This window comes from Melozone crissalis, unplaced genomic scaffold (genome assembly GCF_028551555.1).
Source record: "Melozone crissalis strain CALT ecotype California unplaced genomic scaffold, PUWL_Pcris_2 ptg000004l_1, whole genome shotgun sequence".
Taxonomy (NCBI): domain Eukaryota; kingdom Metazoa; phylum Chordata; class Aves; order Passeriformes; family Passerellidae; genus Melozone; species Melozone crissalis.
Window position 1 is genome coordinate 8,093,633 of NW_026535782.1, and position 19,836 is coordinate 8,113,468.

Here is a 19,836-nt window from a genome sequence, read left to right on the forward strand (position 1 = left end):
CACCATTCAGTCAGACCTTCTTTTAAAGCAATAACTTTGAAACAGAAGAAATGCAAATAAATGTAGCCACACTGTTGAACAGTCATATACAGCAAGAGGAACCACCTGAAACATTTCTGAACAGTCCATGTTTTTACACACAGGCTGAATGCTACTGGTGCAGGGTTCTGAACTCAAGTATGTCAAGACCACTAAACATTTCTGGGTAGCTTTTGAGCCATAACAGAATGCTCAACTGAGCAGAATTAATCTAACATTCATCTTTTGAACACAAATCTCATGCAAACACTGTTACACTATGCTCGAATATATTGCGTTGAACAAGTTTACTGAGACAGTTTACTTTTCTTTTTATACTCCTAAATGTGGATCTCCTACAAAAAGGAACATGCCCCAGGACTTTCAGCTGTTGCAATAAATGTATTAGTAATGAAGGCTACCCTTTTAAATTAGAGACAGGAACAGACCAATTACATAATTATTGGCTCAAAAATAATAAAAAAAGGCAAGCAAACTTACTTACCCATCATATTTATAAATATTAACTTCAAATAAGTTGTCCTTAGCATGGTTAGCATGTTCAGTTACTGTGAAGAAATAAACACATGAAAATTTATTATCAAAAACTACTATAAAGGTATATATAATATAGAATTATAAAAATAAATTCATTAATAACCATGATTGTATTACCAATGTGACTATAAAACAGCCTGTCCATAAGATGTGTCTCAAAAGATTTTTGCTAGGGAAAAAATTAAGGAGACATACATAGTGCATATGGAAAAAATATTTCAGTAAAAACTGTGCAAATGATCTATTAGTTTTAACAGTGAAACTGAAAAAGAGAAGAAAGGCAGAATCTTTTATGTAGAGCTCAAATAGCTCAGGACCACAAGAAGTTTTATTTTAGTAAGCAGGAAGCTGATAGAAGGTTGTTTTCTAAGTATAGCATAGGTAGCCAGATAAATGGCATTCTCTACCATTTTCTTTCATGTCCTTAGTGAGAAAAGGTAACTAACAGAAAGAACTTCAGCTACTCAGGATTGTTTTAGAGTTCATGCTGTGCTTATTAAGAAATTAAAGTACTCATTACTCACCAACAACATCAGTGGATATAGAAGCCAGACTGAAGAGTGGAGCAACTTTCTGTTCATAAATCCTCTTGCCTTGTCTTTTTCCTCCAAAGGGATTAATATACACAAGCAGCTGCTTTGGTCTAGACTCTGCAGTAAGGAAAACCATAGTGCACTGCTTTTGTACACAAACCAAAAAATTCATCAAGCCATACAAATCCAACCTATTAACAAAGCAAACACAGCCTAATAGACCTGTAACTCTTTAACAAAGAGTTAGGCACTGCCTCTGCTATGATCACCCTTGACCTCCTTTCTGTCAGTTTCTCTGCTCCTGCTGCTTCTTGACATCTTTCAAGGTATCTCTTTCAGGAATAATGCCTTCAAACTTACATTTAACCTCCCATGAAGTAGATGTCCAAGAGTCTCAGAAATTACTAATGGGAACTCTTATTACATAAAACACATTTTCTTGATGACAGAGTCTAGAAAGGTGAAACACACCCATAAATCTTCCAATTGCTACAGTCCTTGACCTCAAATCTCTAGAGTACCTTAAATCCCTGAGCTCACATCTGCCCATTACTTTTTCCAAAGCTACAACCATTTCAAGCCTATGCTAAGCTTCCAAGGTGACTTTATTTTGTGAAAATAATTTATATCAGGGCAAAATTGTATGACACAAACAGTCTTGACTGATTAAAGCACTCAGTAAAACTTAGTGAACACATAAGATAAAGTAATGATAAGGAAACACTTCAACTCTTGGCTCCCTCAATTTTTGAGCATAAGCTGCTCTTAAGAGTTAAAAAAGCAGATATTTCAAAATAACATTGATTGATGTACATGCCTCCAAAATGATGGTGCAAATGCTCATAGTTTATTCAAACTTACTCTGCATTTCAAGTAGTTCCTTCAGTGCCTGTGTCCACTGATTACACAAGTGCTCATCAACACACCAGAACGTCGCAGCACTGCACCGCCAGCGGTGATTTCGGGCTTTCTTCACAAAATGCACTATTTAAATTCAAAAAACCAGCAAACAAAGAAAAAAAAACAGCATAATGAGATAGTTCTGTGAAACGAAAACTGCATTTCAGAAAGATCTCCAAAATACTGACCTGTAATTAACCTCCACTACACACTTCTACAAATGACAGAAGCATTCAGAGTATGACCAGCATATTTGTAGAGTCCAAATGAAAACATAAATGAAAACACTCGCTAACAAGCAGACACCCAAACAAAGACTTCTTTTTAAAGAAGTCATGTCTCATCAACTTATTATAGACATACTTGTTCAGAAGTTCAGTGAGTTTACATATTATCTGTATTAAAGTCTGCAATATCTACATAAAAAGCCACAAGCTTAAGAAGATAAGCCATGCTGACATCAACTCTCATGTAACCAACAGGGTGAATTTATTCTATAAAGCTGAAGTTTGAGAAAAAAATATTTTGTTTTCTTATGGATTATGACCTTATACTTACACTTCATATACAGTATCTCAAATCACTCTTACTAGATAACTAAAGGTGAGGAAAGTACAGCATAAAATTCTGGCATGACATCTTTTTAGCATAGAAGTCATCACTCTTTTCCTAAATCAGACACATATTCCTGGCACTTTGTTTTAAGAATGCAGTCAATAATACAAAGTAACTGTAATGCATACATCCTGATGGTTAGGGGTAATTTAAACCATTTAGGATACATTCTTTCACCCTCTCTCGATTTTCTGGTCAAAAAGTAGAAAGCAGGTGTCCTGCAGCAGTCATTCAGCAGCAGAAAGACTCCAGGGTGAACACTCAGACATTAGTTTTAAATTCATTAAAAAATAGCTAAACACAGCATGTGATCTTAAAGGAAGAGTTTTATTTTCCAAATAAGGATCTTTAAATATAAACCAACAGATTTTTGGTGGGGTTTCTTTTGTTTGTTTTTTGTGGGACTTTTGCTTTGGTTTATTTCAGTTTGGGATTTTCCTGGGGATTTTTGTAAAATTTTTTTGGGGGGGGGGGGTCTTTTATGGTGGTTTTTTTGGGTGTTGTTTTCGTTTTCTTTGGGTTTTCCTTTGGTTTTTTGGGTGTGGAGTTTTATTCAACACATCATTTCTGTTAAAAAACCTCCAAAACTTTGACAATTCCTTTTGAGTCTGCCTTAAGCTATCTTCACAGAATGGCAAGCACAAGCTCCAGAGACTTATTTGCCTTACCTGTGAAAGCATGTAGCTTTGCCATTTTTTGCCATCTGCCAATGTTACGTTGTTTCTTGTTAAACTCAGTTTCCTCTACAGCAATGATCTCAGAGATGGGTACAACACAGTTTTCTGTATGAACACAAGATCTTACATGTTAGAATCTTCAAACATCACCTGAATGATTATTTCTATACCTAATATGATACAGATATATGATTAGAGCAGTTGCTCAATAAGCACAACCAAGAGCATAACTAGAAATTTCCTGAATTCTTTAGTCAAAGCGCATAATCCATGACCACCTACCAACTACCCAAAACAGTATTTTAAATGCTTATGATTTCTCAGAAAATAAGGTATTTCATGTATAAAAATATTTTTGCATGAAGCCAAAATCCAGAAACATTGATTTCAGAGTAATTAAACTGCCCCTTCTGTGAGGCCTAGTCCAGATACTTGACAGTGAACAGCACAAGCTATTTCAAAGAACGTGCAACTAAATCTAGAGCACAGACTACAAAGGCTATTTGTTATTGTCAAGTAAGTATCTGGCTTATGAAAGAAGGGCATTCATACGAATTCTTAAGATTTTAAATCCCACTAAGCTTTTAAAGTTTAGTATCTCTTAAGAGAAATCTAGATGTTATGTTTATGTACTGTGAAATATTTTCCTCGCACCAACTTCAAACCTGTTTTTCAGAGTTAAAGACCTCTTGTTCTCAGACTATGAAATAATTTCCTCCAACATCATTCCCTTTTCTCCTATAGTTCCTAAACATTATCTCAGACTTCTTAACTCCTCTCAAATTGAACACTTTTGTCTCATTTCCATTACTGATTTCGACATTGTTCTGTTGTTACTTCACCTCAAAAAAGTGAAACTTATAAGGTATGCTTTGTATTTATGTACAAGCAAGTGCCCTCTGTATGCATATACCTGTAGAAAAGATTTATATTACTATAATAATATAGTCTTATGTAAATAATCTCTTATATAATAAGAATTATAATATTCTTTCTTCTCTCACGCACAAAGGGAGTGATATCAAGATATTTGACACATTAAATACAGACAACAATACCATTGTTACCAGGGTTTATTCTACATTTCATTTCCCTCACTGTCTTGCAGCAGTACAGTGGAAGTGGTGAGGAATGTAAAATGAGTGAAAAGTTTCCCTAACCTCTTCACACTGATTATTGCAATTCATTTGCCACTATTTAATTGGTTTAGTCAAAAGAGTCTTTACATATCATCAGATGTATTGACAATTGGTGGACTACTCACTCAAGGGGTTTTGGTATTTGACATGATTTATACCCATTTTGAAATTTTATCTTCCCTGAATTTTTTAGCATAATTCAAAAGAAATGTAACCTTCAAACTTTACTCTGAGGTCATTTAGGAATCTGGCTGTATTTGAATGTTTCAACTTAAAAACAAATTTCACAGCTTATAATATTTACTATACTCAAGGCACAACAGGGAAGTGCAGCAGTCACATAATGTTGTTATAAACATCCAAGAGCAGAGATAAACTCTGAGATGTATGATTCTGTATGTACTTACTGTATATACACAGTATATACAGTAAGTACACACTAAGACTATATCTACTACTGGACAGTAACAGTTATTTGGTCTTCCTAACAAATAAAAGATCTGCTAATATGATTAACCTATACATTTATCCAAAGAAAAAGAAATACAGAACAGAGATGGAACAATAAAGGAAAGGAAGTACATTCTTTAATCTTTCTTTTCGAAAACTGCTTCTACTTATTTTTCTACTGGCTTTGCCACTGATCCATATGTCAAAATATGAAAGAAAGCTTGTTGCATCTATGAAGATTGCATTTAAATGGTAATTTGTTTTTTTACTCCTCAAAGATATGCAATAAAACTTACAAACGACACATAGATCAAAATTTAAATGACAATGCTCTAAATAACATTTTTGGAAATAGTTGTACATAGTGCATACTTATTAGTATGTATGCTGGGAGCAGCAAGTGAAGTAATTATCTTATTAGGCATTTTTTATATAATAAAGCTGTCCAACTGAACAGATAGCTAATCAATTTTAAAGTACTTCCAAATCTCTATCACTGAAAGCATTTCTTTGGAGTATATACTTCAGCACACATTACACAGCTTATATTGACCTTGAAACTACTTATAAGCTCTCCTAATTTGGTGTTCCCCCTCTGATAGTTGCATGACTGTTTTGATTTTCCAGCAAATCTCTTCAGAGTCATGGCAAAGAAAAGCAAAAAGTAAATATTCTTAATTTATATGTATTTTTTTTAATCTTATGGCACCGGAGTTACAAATCTGAAAAACAGATTCCTGAAAAATGGGAGGGGAAAAAACCAAAGGAACAAAAGTGAAGAACAGATCCCACTCTCCATCTGTAAACCCTTGGCTTTGGTGAAAGTCTGGGGAGTTTCTTTTCTGGGTATACCAGCTCTGTCGATTATACCCCTCAGTACTACACAGCACCATAAAAGCACCAAGCAACTCCACTGTCCTGACAGCACACTCCAATCTTGAGCAGTCAGAAATCACACACTACTGAACCCAGTAATTGCAGATGGCCAGAAAGATGCAGAGCTGTCTCAAATAACATGTGTATTCAGAACATTCCCTACTGCTTGTAACAACAAATTCTAATGTGCTTGAATAGAACTCAAGAATTTCTATCAGTCCAAATATCTCTATCACTGTTTGACTTAGTGCTACACAGAATATTGTTTCATCACATTGCAAACCAACTACTTAGTCCCACCCCATCCCCTTTTCCCTGAAAGGAGGAAGCTTTCAATGTGAAGCAGAGACCTTCAGTACGAGCACAACAGTCCAGTTTCCAGGAACACAATGCCCTCATCTGCCATTTAGTCACCAAAACCTGCCCCACAAAACATAGTACTAACCCAGCCTCTCTTGAAGCTTCACATATTACACAGCTTCACTAATTATATTCCTTTCCCACAGCTACTTTTGGAGCATTTACCCTATTATCAAGTAGCATGAGACATTTATTTCACTGACATAGCATAAAGGTGTTCACTCAAAGGTCTTCACCTTAAAGTGTTTCTCCCAAAACACGGAAAACCTTATTGCCACGTTAACAAAACACACACACACACAAGTTACTTACTCCAGTACTACAAGATAAACATTAATGAAAAAAGGTTGAAATATAGGCTCAGACAATATCAAACGAAGAATTTTACTTGGCTCAGTCCAATCTATTCAACCAAGCAGCACACAACAGCTTCTAGACAAAATTTTCACCATGGTCAATGATTAGCATATTAGAGACAGAGAGCTGACCATCCACAGAAGGTGGACAAAAGGGTATGGCAAAAAAAGGAGTAAAAAGTCAAACAAAATACACAGTAAACAGGTGACAGTCTTCTCAGCACTCTGGCTGTGCCAGTCATTACTCATTCTGGGTCACAGTGCTCTTAATCTTAACATTCTTCCTAAAAGCAAACTGATAAATCAGTGGAACGCTGGATTAGATGCACACTTTTCTCACATTAAACAAGTGGGAGAGGGGGAAAAAAACACCCCACAGAAACAAAACCAAGGTAAGCACATTAACAGTGGGCTTTCTTTGTGCAAAATGCAGCCAGCAGTTGGGAAGTGTGTTTTTCTGCATTAAGAAAAGATTTTTGGTGTGTCATGGCTGTCTGCCACTCCCACAGAACACTTCCTGAGTCTATGAGCACACACTCACAACTCCAGTCAAGACTTGTTCATTCATCATTGTCAGCTACATATCCTACAGACCAAACTTCCCCCTCACAAAAGTGTCAGCTCAAGGCAACCTAGACCCATGCACAAGCACAAAAATGTTGCCAATCACAGCATTTGGTTTATTCTTAAAACTCAGCTGAGGCCCACAGATGCAGCAGCATTTAGAATTAATTTAAACTATTAGTACATTCTCATGACTTAAAAATATAAACAATGAAAAAGCCGAAATATAGGTTTAAAGAAAAAGTGTATTTTCAGTCACTTTGAAAACTAACTTGCTGTTAGAGCCCACATGAAGAGTCAAGCTTTAAGATTTCAGATTTAAGATTTGCCTTCACCTAAAAGCAAGAGAACAGGGATACTTTCTATCAGAAGGTACATGGTATTATATCAATCATGCACTATAGAAAGCTGTGTTTAATAAACACTAGAGTAAGAGAAGGTAGGATATTGAGCAGAATTACTGACAATTCACATCCTAAAGGAGGGGGAAGAAAAAAGGTATCACAATTGATTTAAATCCTGTGGAGGAGTCACAAACATCCAAAGACCATGATTTCACCGTGTACAGCCATGTACAAGGAAATTTCCCTATTTTATTTTAAAGTAAATCTTGAAGTACTTTGTAAACCAACAGACCAGTTTCTACTATGATCACACAGCTACTTCACATCACACAAATCTGAATCAAAGCACAGCAATTTGAACTTGGGTCAACCTGAATATTTAAATCATTCTATTGAATGTCTTCCCACTGTTTCTTCTGCATTTCCAAATAAAATCTTTCCTGCTCAACTACGAATATTTCAATTATAAAGCAGGGAGTAAGATGCACTTATTCACCTTAAGGAGGGGGAACAACCCAGCAGAAAGGTGTATGCTAAAGAGCATGCATTGTTTAATGGAGTGTATTTGAATAATGTAACTCCCAGAAAACAACACACTCCAAAGAGGCAATGCCTGCTGCAGCAACTGCTCCCCACATCCTCCCTGGGCAATGCAGTTGTGGCATTGCCTACAGAGAAACGCGGTTCACATTTCTGCACACGCCCGCTGCCAGCTGGGAATGACTGATGACAAATGACCTTGACCACGGATGTGCCAACACTCTGCAGGCACCAGGTGCTGGACAGACCTTGCTGCCAAGCTGGCCCACCCTCTGCTAAGTGCCCTGTCTATCAAACTGAGCTTTCTTTAGAATCCACCAGAATGACAGCAGTGCTGTGAACAGCAGTACTGAGGTTTCCTCAGGCGGTTGTTTTGGAAAGGACACATGGAAGAGAATTCTGAAATACAAAGGCTAAAAGAAAGCACACACTGTAAGTGAATGCATAGAGCTGAGGGTCTAGTTTGGTCAGCCCCTTCATGTTTGTACTTTAGCAAAAAAAAAAAAAAAGCTAGAAAAATGATAGGAGAATCTCATTCTGCATTTGTAATGCTTTTAGTACCAGGCACAATAAAACTTTAGCCAATGCTTCTGAAATACCTCTAAGTATATATGTACAATATACACTCTGCTATGAATTTGGTACAAAAAGTTTTATCATGTGTTACTTGACAAAAACCTGACTCAGCCATCAACATGAGGGAAATAATAAAACAATTTAGCTGACCAGCTTTGCATATGCTATTTATGATTCATGACTGAATCTCATGGAAAAATGTAACAAGGTTGAAAAATATAGCTCATCCAAAAAAATTAAAGATGAAGGCATCCCTAGGAAAAAAAGATGCACAGCTGAAAGTAACAGAGAAACACATGAAAATTTACAGGTCAAGGTTTTCCATGTAAGTTCAAACATGTCTAACCATCAAAGAACAGGAAACAGGAACCTGATTACGCTGAAGAGAGAACTTTAAACTATGATGCTGTTAAACAAAGTCTAACAGTAGGAAATTGTATTTCAGAATTTAAAAATACACCATGAGTTGAACAAACATTTGATGTTTTTGTTGTTGTTGGTATCTTCCAAATAACAGCATTAAAAAGAATTGTCCTGAATTAATACTTCTGCATTTTGACAGAATAGGATTTAAATACACATACACACACACACACATATATATACACACATGTATGCATATAAATATCACTGTACAGAGATGAGAAAACAGAAGAATCTCCCCATACCCTCCAAAACTACATGTATTTTCCTGGAAAACAGGACAAAGTCTGTGTTGTTTCCTATCTGTTCCTAATTTTGGATGCAACAGGGAAAGGTAAACATTTTAACACTTCTACACCTAGCTATAGTTCTAGTTCTGTACATGTCAGGGTCTGAAAACCTTGAAAAAACATATACGAAACAATTTTCATTTATATACCAAAATTCAAGACAGTAATAAATGCTCTGAAAATACGCAGGCTGAATTGTTACAGTTTAAAGACAACTGGTTCACTGTAATAGCTACCTACTAAACAAGAAATATAGCACTTTCATACTCCATAATTTAGTCTGTATTTAGACACAATGTAGTCATGTAGTCAAAGGCTAAATGGTAGAAAGATACCAATCTTGGTCAAGCAACTCTTCTGAAATTACAGGTTTCTAACTAACCACCTTCCATATTATTAAGTTTATTTATATATTGTCATGTATGCTGCTCATATTTCCAAAATAATTGTAGAGAGCACAATGAATCATCATTGGTCTTAAAAAGAGCTTGGAGACAACAGGGCAGCAATAATACAAAAATATGAGGAAATTAAAGCTCAAATGCAGGGAACACATGAATTAATGAGTGTGTAAAGAAGAGAAGGTACATTATCTATTGTATTGAGCCCCACATAAATTATACCTGTGCCCCCAGAACACTTAGGCAATTCTTTTTCTTCTCTTTTCTCTTGTCATTTCACATGATGTTTTCCAAAATATTGTGAATAGCTGTGCTACAAGACAGTGGCCGCACTCTAACCACACTTGCCTCTTACAGCATCTCCAGCTGGGTACTGCTCCAGAAACTGCCTCATGTCTAACTCATATTTAACTCCAATTTACTGTGTCCCACTGTCCTTCCACCTCTCCCAGAATTCTGACATTGGGAACATGCTTCAGGGCAGGTGTATACACTGTTTGGTCTACCAGGAGGAAGTCAAGAAAACTTACAACTTAAAAAGTAGTAAGAATTCACAAATGCAAGCAGCTGTAAACTTCAGAGTGCTCATGAGAGAGCTGGTGTCAATCTGTGGCACTCGTGCTTGGTCTAAAGGAATTCATCAGACAGGAGAATGGCACTCCCCTTGAACTTGCTTTAGCCAACACATCAGTCTCCTAGTGACTTTGCAAAGGCATTTTTAGAAGGATTGCACACAATTCCACCAAATTATTCCCAAAGTAAGGGCTAGGTTACCTAGTGGGAGCAATTATCCCAAAAGGCCTTGAAACTTTCTATTCTAAATTTAAGATCCAGCTACCTTTATCTAGACTAATTTTACATCATTTTGAAAAGTATACAGCCTATTTTTCACAACAATGTTTTAAGTTCAGCAGAATCAAAGAATCAATTTGTCCTTAAAGTCTAAAGTTCCTTTAACTGAGAAAAGTGCAGGAATTTTTGATTACTTTTTTCATCAGTATTATTGATGAACATTAGATTATGTCAAACTACTTGCACAGTAGCAAGGGAAGGATAACAAACTCTATTTTTGTATTATGAATGAGAAGGGTTGTACTTAAAACATAACCAAATCTCAGTTATGTAAATTGTCGCACCAAATTCTTACAATTCTTGAGTTCTCTTTCTCCTTTTTCCCCTCACATTCCTGAAAAAAGCCTCAGGCCAATAGGATATTATGATAAAATCTGAAAAATATTTAATGAAGGTACATGGTAAGAATGGAAGAACTATTTAACTATTTAAGTTTGGGGACTTGCCAGGGATTAGAAACATCTATATTCAAACCTTTCTCAGATAAAGCTTCTAGTCAGCCTTTCTATTATGAGTGTCTGTCTCAGATCCTACAACCTCTAAAGTGGGGGTGACATCAGTTTTCAATTCTATAGCAACTGCTGTGAAAAAAAGGACATTACACATTTTTAAATGTTCCCATGCCATGTTAATATGGCTACATTAACAATGGGAATCATTACTATATAAAACCACCGAAGTCAAAGACGCTGAAAAAATACCTGTCAAAAGTACAGTAGAAAGTTTGATATGTAAACATCCTTGCAAGTTAATCTGATTTTTTTCAGGTATTTTCATCAGTGACCTCTCAGACTGGCAGTTTTGTTCATTCACACTATGCTAACTGCACGAAAGGGGAACTATAGAAATCTTTGTTACCACACTGCAAACCAGTAGCCTATATTAAATATTTCCAAACCAGTAAATCTCAAAAGTTAAACTTGCTTTGTAAAATTTCCACTAAGCCCCTGAGAAAGCTACGAGTTTTGTAAAAAGCTCAAAAAAGCCGCAACCCAAATAACAAAAGTAGCCATTGCCTGAGACACTGACCCAGTATGAAAGTGTTTTTAACCACAAGCCCTGTTGTAACTAAAAAAAAAAACAAAATTGCTTTTAAGGTTTTTTAAGTCTCTTATGTACTGCTAGGGCTACTTTAAATACATAACAAACTATATGCTTCTCCGTACTCGCGGCGCCAAGAAACAATGTGTTTCAGCCGAACAGATGAGTGTTGTGCCCGGACAGGTGTGTCCCCGGTGCCACCGGCGGCACGCTGGGCACGGATGCTCGGCCGGGCTGCTCCGCGACACGCGGGACGGGCTGCGCTCGCTCACAGGGGCTGTGAGAGCAGCTCTCGGCTTTGTCTGGGAAGGCACAGCCCGATCAGCGCCCAGCACAGCCGGCGGTGTCTGTGCCCTTCCGAGCACGGTCCCGCCTGCATCTCCCCGCTCCGAGCGCCCTGCCCGGCCCCGTGTGGGACCGGGCCACCCTCCGCCCTCGGTCGGATTCCGAACCCGGAGGCGCCGCACAGGCGCCCGAGGGCAGGAAGCGCTCACGCCGGCGGAGCTCGCCGGATGCTCAGCGAGCCCCGGGCGCGGAGACTCCGCCGCGGGCGCCGGGGCAGCGCTGGCCGCAGGCCGCCCCCGCCGGCACCCGCGCCGAGGCACCGGGGACGCCGCGGACGCCCTTCCTTCCCCCGCCGCCGAGGGCAGGCGCCTCCCGGGAGCCCCGGCCCGCCCCAGGCCGCGGCAGGTGCGTCCCGGCCCCCGGCCGCCCCACTCACCGCCGGCGCGGCGCGGCGGGCGGGGGTCGCGCCAGGCCAGCCGCCCCCGCTCCTCGTCTAAGGTGACCTCCCAGGAGCGCCGCCCCAGCCCCAGCGAGGACACGAGCCGCGGCCGGCGGCCGCCGGGGAGCCGCTCCATGGCCGCCGAGAGCCCGGCCCGCCGCAGCCGCTACCGCATGGCCCGGCGGAGCGGGCGGGCGCCGCGGGGCGAGCCCAGCAGCTGCTAACGGCGCCCCCGGCCCGCCGCTACCCCGGCTGGCCCGGGCGAGGCGGGCCCGGCGTCAGCGCTACGCCAGCGCCGCGGGGCGGGGCCGCGGCTCCGGGGCGGCGGCGGCTCCCGGATCGGGGCCGGGGCCGGGGTAGCGGGCACGCCTTGTGTTCTCGGCCCGCTGGAGAGACGCGTGCCCTACGGCCCTGCGGCCCACCGCAAGCCCCCAGCTCCGGGCAGAGACCCCAGGGCTGACACCCCGGTGTACGGGCTTGGATTGCTTTCGTGGGGTTTTTTTGCGGGCGACGAAGAACCTATGTCAGTGAGGATGGACTCTTCCCTCTTTCCCTTTAGACAGTGAAAATGCAATGAGTGCATACAAATGTCTGGTGATACAAATTTCTCCTTCTAACTTCACATCCCTTTGCATAAAAACGTTTTAGGTTTGCCTTAATTATAGGGAGAGTAACTCACTATGATTGAGCTCTTAATTCTTTGCTGCCTCACCCCCTTGGTGTTGCTGAAGCGTAAAACCATCAGCATCATAACAAAATATAGACCAGACAGAGCAGCAACCAGCCTTCCTCCAAATCTGAGTGCTTCCTACAGAGTTTAGTAGAAAACATCTCTGGTCTGTTCTCACCTGGGTCCAGCCCAGGGCTAGCACTCCAGCTGCCTTTGCTCAGGCTGAAAAAGCTTCTGCACTTCAGCTCTACTCTGAACCTTATATATGCATATTTCACTCACATTTTACAAGGGGGAATAGAGCAAGGGGGAATAACTTTTAATTGAAAGAGGGTAGGTTTAGATTAGATATTAGGAAGAAATTCTTAATTTCTCACCGCCACTGTGGAGGTGGTGAGACATTTTAACAGGTTGCCCAGAGAAGCTGTGGATGCCCCATTCCTGGAAGTGTTCAAGGCCATGTTGGATGGGGCTCTGAATAAGCCCATCTAGTGGAAGGTGTCCCTGCCCATGGCAGGGGGGTTGGAAAAAGGTGATCTTTAATGTCCCATCCAATCTATTCCATTCTGTGATTCTATTATTTCATCTCTGAAAACAAATGAGCTAGGCACTGTCATCCAAGTTACATGTTGAAGATAGTCTTCATGTACAACAAATGCTAGTTGTCATCTATCACAGTCATTCCAATAGTCTTTCCTCTGGCCTTAAAAGACATGATATTACCTTTATTGGTAAACAAACCTAAATTGCCTCACTTCCACAATGTCGAGGAATACTTTGTCAGTCGATTTGTTCTTTACATTTTTTAATCTGTCCCTCCACAAACACCTGTAGAGCTCTTTATACTAAGAGTTAAAGTTTGTTGCAAAAGTCCATTGTGAACAATAATCTGCCAAGTGCAGTTCTGAGCAGTCATTAATATCTCACTGGTTTCTTGTATTTTGCCACCTGCATCATCTCTTATCATCCATCTTGCTCTTGGGTGGCGTAGTGGGTTAACCCTGTTTGGATGCCAGGCATCCACCAAAGCCTATTGCTCCCCTCTGTAGCTGGAAAGGGAGAGAAAATGTAACGAAGTGTTCATGACTGAAATGAGGACAGAGAGAGATCGCTCACCAAATACTGTCACAGGCAAAACACACTCAAATTAGAGATAATAATTGAATTTATTACTAAGAAAATTAGAGCAGGATAATGTGAAATAAAGTAAGCCCTTAAAAACACCTTCCTCCACCCCTCCCTCCTTCCCTGTTTTATCTCCTTCCCCTGCAGAGGCAGGGAAATGGGGCATGGGGTAACTCAGTCCATCACGCATTGCTTCTGCCGCTGCAGGGAGAGTCTTTCCCCTCCTCCAACATAGGCTTCCTACCACAGGAAGCTTTTGCTGTTGAACCCTTCAGACATGGTCCAAGACTGAATGGATCACTAATACAAAGCTGTTATCTTAAAGATATTACACAGGGGTACTTATTTATCATTTCTCCAATGGGCAAAGTAGATCTAATCTTTTATAGCCTACAGTCACCAAAATCAATATTCTTGAACTGTGATCCATGTTAGCTGAAGAAGTAAAAAGTTCATTCCTTTTACCATTCCTGCCTATGATGGTTTCCTTTTATTCTTATTAATTTAAAAAAAATCCTTTTCCTTACTTAAGGCTGAAGTCTTGAACTGTAAAATACAGAACTGATAAAATATTCTCTGGTTTGTTAGATGCCTACTAAAGTGTACCAGCACCACTAGCAGGAATAGCATCCAATAGCATTTCTTACTTGTTTAGATAAGAAAAAGCCACTTCTTTCCTCCTTGCACACTGTTTTAGTGTTTTGTTCACAGAATCACAGAATGGTTAAGTTTGGAAGGGACGACGGTGGTCATCGAGTTCAACCTTCCTATTGAGTCAGGGCCATCCTAGAGCACATTGCGTAGAATTGCATCAAGATGGTTCTTGAAAATCTCTGGTGAAGGAAGCTCCACAACCTCTCTGGGCAGCCTGTTCCAGTCCATGGTCAGCTTGACAGTAAAAAAGTTCTTCCTCATGTTCAGGTGGAACTTCCTCTGCATCAGTTTCTGCCTGTTGCCTCTTGTCCCATTGTTGGCATTACTGAGCAGAGCCTGCCTCCATCTTCTTGGCATCCACCCTTCAGATACTTGTATATATCAATGAGATCTGCTCTTATTCTTGTCTTCTCAAGAGTGAAAAGGCCCCTCTTCCTCAGCCTGTCCTCATAAGAGAGATTCTCCAGGGCCTTCATCATCTTTGTTGCCCTCCACTTGGCCTGCTCCAGGAGCAACATGTCTGTCTTGTGTTGAGGAGCCCAAGCTTTGGGGTACTCCATTCTGCTGCAGGAATGTCTTGCAGGAATTCTTACCTTTGCTTTGTTGGATCTGCTCTGGTACTCTCTGGTAGATCCCTAAATATCAATATGTGCATCTGTCTCTAAAAAGTAAAGGTCAAATTTGAGCCAACATATTTTTATTTTCAGTCAGTTTTAGTACTTTATGTTTTTCTTCCGTGGTTGTAACAGAGAAATAATTTCTAAAGGACGACTGACTTAGTAGACTAAAGCACACACATCAATTATTGTTTTACTACTTATTACCTAAGCCTATAATTACCACTGAGGGGACATTACTGTGGATGCAGTGATGCCAGTAAATTGCAGGATTTATTGCCTTGGTGGTAAAGATGTCCCATCACAGGGCTACATCCTGAGAAATGGCACAGTTGTAAAAACACCTCACTTTATTCACAGGTCTAGAGAGGCCACAGGAAAGGTTGCAATTGTAGTTAACTTGGGAACAATAATACATTATGTAACGAGTACAATTCACAATGTCAAATGGGAAGAATGCAGGAAGGTAACACAACTTACAAAGTTTATTGCTATGATCCATTTACTACCTATCTAAAAAACAACACAGTGTTTAAAGCCAAATTTCTCTCCTCAGTGTCTGAGTTTAGAGTAGGTCATTCATCTCAAATGACACCAAGTTAAGTGGTGCAGCTGTTACTCCTGAGGGAAGGGATGCCATCCAGAGGGATCTTGACAGCCTTGCAGAGTGGGCCCTTGCAAACCTCAGCAAGTTCAGCATGGGAAGGTGCAAGGTCCCACACCTGGGTCAGGGTAATCACCAGTATCAGTACAGGATGAGGGATGAAGGCATTGGGAGCAGCCCTAAGGAGAAGGATTTGGGGGTGCTGGTGGATGAAAAATTGAACGTGACCCGGCAATGTGTTCTTGCAGCCCAGAATGTCAACTGTATGCTGGGCTGAATCAAAGGAGGTGTGGCCAGCTTGCCTCACCCTGGGAGACATTTCTCCCCCTTTACTCTGCTCCTGTGAGACCCCCCTGGAGTGGTGAGACACTGGAACAGGTTGCTCAGAGAAGCAGGGGATGCCCCATCCCTAGAAGTGTTTGAGGCCAGGTTGGATGGGCTTTGAGCAGCCTGGTGTGGTGGAAAGTGTCCCTGCCCATAGCAGGAAATCATTCTGTGACTCTGAGATCTCTATAAAAAGTACTTAACTCCAGCAACTCTGTTATACTGAACAGGATCATTACATGATAATGCAGGCAGTCAATAAGGGAACTCTTCAAAGAAGGTACATCTATTTAATCAACAGCAGCAGAGACATACTCTTCAGCATGACCTGCATTACCAATGTATTGATTTAAATAATTATAAAGTCCAGCTATCACTCTTCCAAATCTCTTGCATGTGTACTTCTTAATTAGGATCCTGCAACTAATTTATTTTCCATAGTGAAAAATCAAGCATGCCCTTGTATTATTTTGGCAGAGGTAGAAAGTACTGTATCTCCAGTCTTATCTGAGAGCGTGAGTCTAGAGTGAAAAAGATCTTAGCTACAGTGAAAGCTGGATAATGCTCACATAAATATGCTGAAGAACAAAGAACAATCATATTCCACCATAACTGGCCCCTCTACTCAGTTATGTGTTGGAATTCTAGGGGGAATCACAGATTTGTAGCAGGAGCTCTGGAAACCACAGCTGGTGACAGACATGTAAGGGAGCCCTCAGCTGCTATGCCCAGTGCTTCCAGGGGGATGGTAGCAGGCTCAAGGACTCCTCCATGCCCCAAGGAATGTCTGCAATTATGCTCAGTCCTGCTGAGGGAAGGGAAGGAAGTTCAACATCAGTGAAGTTGTTCCTAATGTTGTTCCTTGAGTATGTATGTGAGAGTCAGCTGTGGTCTTGTCCAAATGACAACTAGTGCAGAAGTGAAACTTTAATCTCATTGCTCAGGAATTTAAAACTGGAACCAAAATCAGTAAGGGTTTTACTTTTTCTTTTTCTTTTTTTTGTCTTTTTTTTTTTTTTTTTTTTTACTGTCCACAAGTAACTATGAAATATTTCTTTTCTTCCAAAGAAAAATACCCCAAGAAAGTTTTTAAGAGGCTGCTTGGGAGTCATAAAAATTTTTTATCTCAGTTCATGTCAGGCAACTTGAAGTACTTACACATAAATCAAATTCTGTTCTCAATTATACACATAAGTCACATTAGAACAGTGTAAATACACCAAGAGGTCAAATTTGGCAATTGAAATACTCTTGGAAAATGAAAACTAGCTGACAAAGATAATATAACAGAGGAAAATAAATTATTTTAAATATCAAAATCCTGACTAATATTCTAATTCCTTTTCTACTTATCAGCAAACAAAGACTAAAGCATGAGTTCGGCATTTCTGCTGATGGAAAGAATGACATCACCTTCTCTAGAAAAATACCTGAGCTATTTTAAAGCTCTTCCACACTTTTATCATAAAAGTTTAAATTGCATTTATTGTTGGAGAGGATCTGAAAAAAGAAAAAAGAGTAATTTAAAAGGCTTGTTAAAAAGGATGATTGCAGCCCTTTATTCGCTTGAGCCAAAAGGTAATTGAGAGAAAGTTTTTGATATACAGCAGGATGTGGGAAGAGATCCAGAAGGTACTTTGTTTTCTTATGAAGGGAAATGTTACATGCTGTTCCTGAACCATGGAAATTTACAGAATCCTTCCTTTCTTCCAAAGCTCCAACCTCCCTGTATATTCTCTGCAAAAACTGCCTATCTGTGAAAAATACTAATTATTTGTTTCAAGCTGCTGTAGCTGTAGCTCCCACCTACAGATATACACAGAAATATTGATTTGTTATTCTTTGTTAAGTTCCTTATTTCTTTTTTAATTATTAGTCTCAACCAAAGTCCCAGAGGAGATGTAAGACCCCTGCCTCCCTCTCAACTAACTGCATCCTGTTAAAAAGGATGAAATCTAAAGGTCCCTGTCTGCCAGAATGATTCTGTTCTTTGGCAGTGCCAGACCAACCTTCCAGTACCTGGAGGAGTCCTACAAGAAGGCTGGGGAGGGACTTTTTACAGTGGCATGGAGTGATATGGCAATGGGGAATGGTTTTAAAATGAAAAGTGGTAGGTTTAGATTGGATACTGGGAAGAAATTCCCTGCTGTGAGGGTGGTGAGGCACTGGCATGGGTTGTCCAGAGGAGCTGTGGATGTCCCTTCCCTAGAAGTGTGCAAGGCCAGGTTGACTGGGGCCCTGAGCAACCTGGTCTAGTGAAAGGTGTCCCTGCCCAAGGCAGGGGGGGTGGAATGAGACATTTGAGGTCTCTTCTAACCCAAATTACTCTATGGTTCTGCCAGTCCATGAAGAAAGTGCTGGTGACATCAGAAAGTTTCTGTCTTCTGTCCAGCCCTCAACTGTATAATAAGAGTCTATTTTTCTCTGTGAGGTGTGCTTTGCTGATACTTCCAGTCCCTCAAAACCAGGCCCATGCAGACCTTGCCTGGAACATGTCCAGGTGCTTTTTTACAGAACCATGTGTAGGGAGGTAGTTCTTGAGGAGAGCTCTAAGAAGCTATAACTCTGGGCAGGCAGATAAATTTTTATAGTTCTGATAGTGAAGTATTATCAAACTATGTATCATGTTCAATAGCAACCTCCCTTGTATGTACTAACTTTTATACATTCTGAGTATAACAACAGTAGGGTTTTTTTATGGTTTATAACTGCCTAAAGGGTTTTTTACACTATTGCAGGACATGTGTGTGCCACCAGCATGATACGATTGACAAATTTCAAATGCGGGCTTCAATCTATGCAATAAAAGAGCTTCAGGATGAAAGTATTGTTAACATAAACATTCCCAACATCACCAAAGCAATAATTTTTCTCCCAACTCATTTTTAGACCTTTAAGTGGAGCCATATTAACTGGATCTTTTATTCCCAGAGTACTTCTCTAATTGCTTTGCTTCAGCAGGCAAGGCTCTAATCCATATCAGGGCTCTTCCAACTTGCACCAGGCAGCATGGCCTCCATAAACTAAAAAATGAAGGAAAATTATTCTTACACTTAAGATGGAGAGACGACTTATTTTTATGCTGCTTTTAGAAGAGCACACTGTAAAACTACTAATCAACACTGCATGTAAAATAATAGGAAAGCACAGGGGAGAAAAAAAAAATCACACAGACTGTGGAGGCAGTAGAAACAGCCCCTTTCCAAGGAGGATATAAACCAAACCAGTTTCTGTTTCTCTGAAGCAGAAAAGAAAAATATGGGGAGTATATTTATAAGACTTAAAATAACCTACTAGTGAAATATTTTTAAAATAAAACAATCTCACAATGAAAAATATTATTTACTTCCTTCAGTTCTGGATAGCCTCATTAACAACACAGGTATTAAATAGAAATACAGATAATCAGATTATCAACACTAGCAAATAAGCACTTCCCTATTATTTATTGTGACACTTCAGACCAAATATTACCTAAGATATATTTAGTTGGACTAATCAGTCTAGCAGATAAAACCAGATAAAGTATCTAGTACTTAGGCAACCACAGGAGCATCTCTGTAGGCACCACCCATGGTCTTACTATAATAATATATAAATACTAT

General features: G+C 40.0%; 1 protein-coding gene across 1 annotated transcript in view; it reads right to left on the reverse strand.

Annotated features, from left to right (window-relative positions):
• Nucleotides 1–12,373, reverse strand: part of CERK (ceramide kinase) — a 38,681-nt gene extending 26,308 nt beyond the window's left edge. The window contains exons 1-5 of the mRNA XM_054273131.1: nt 12,235–12,373; nt 3,293–3,406; nt 1,971–2,093; nt 1,101–1,226; nt 524–587 (exon numbers count right to left, since the gene is read on the reverse strand). Coding sequence (XP_054129106.1) covers nt 524–587; nt 1,101–1,226; nt 1,971–2,093; nt 3,293–3,406; nt 12,235–12,373 — 566 coding nt within the window. The remainder of the gene's footprint in view (nt 1–523; nt 588–1,100; nt 1,227–1,970; nt 2,094–3,292; nt 3,407–12,234) is intronic.
• Nucleotides 12,374–19,836: the final 7,463 nt, after the last annotated feature.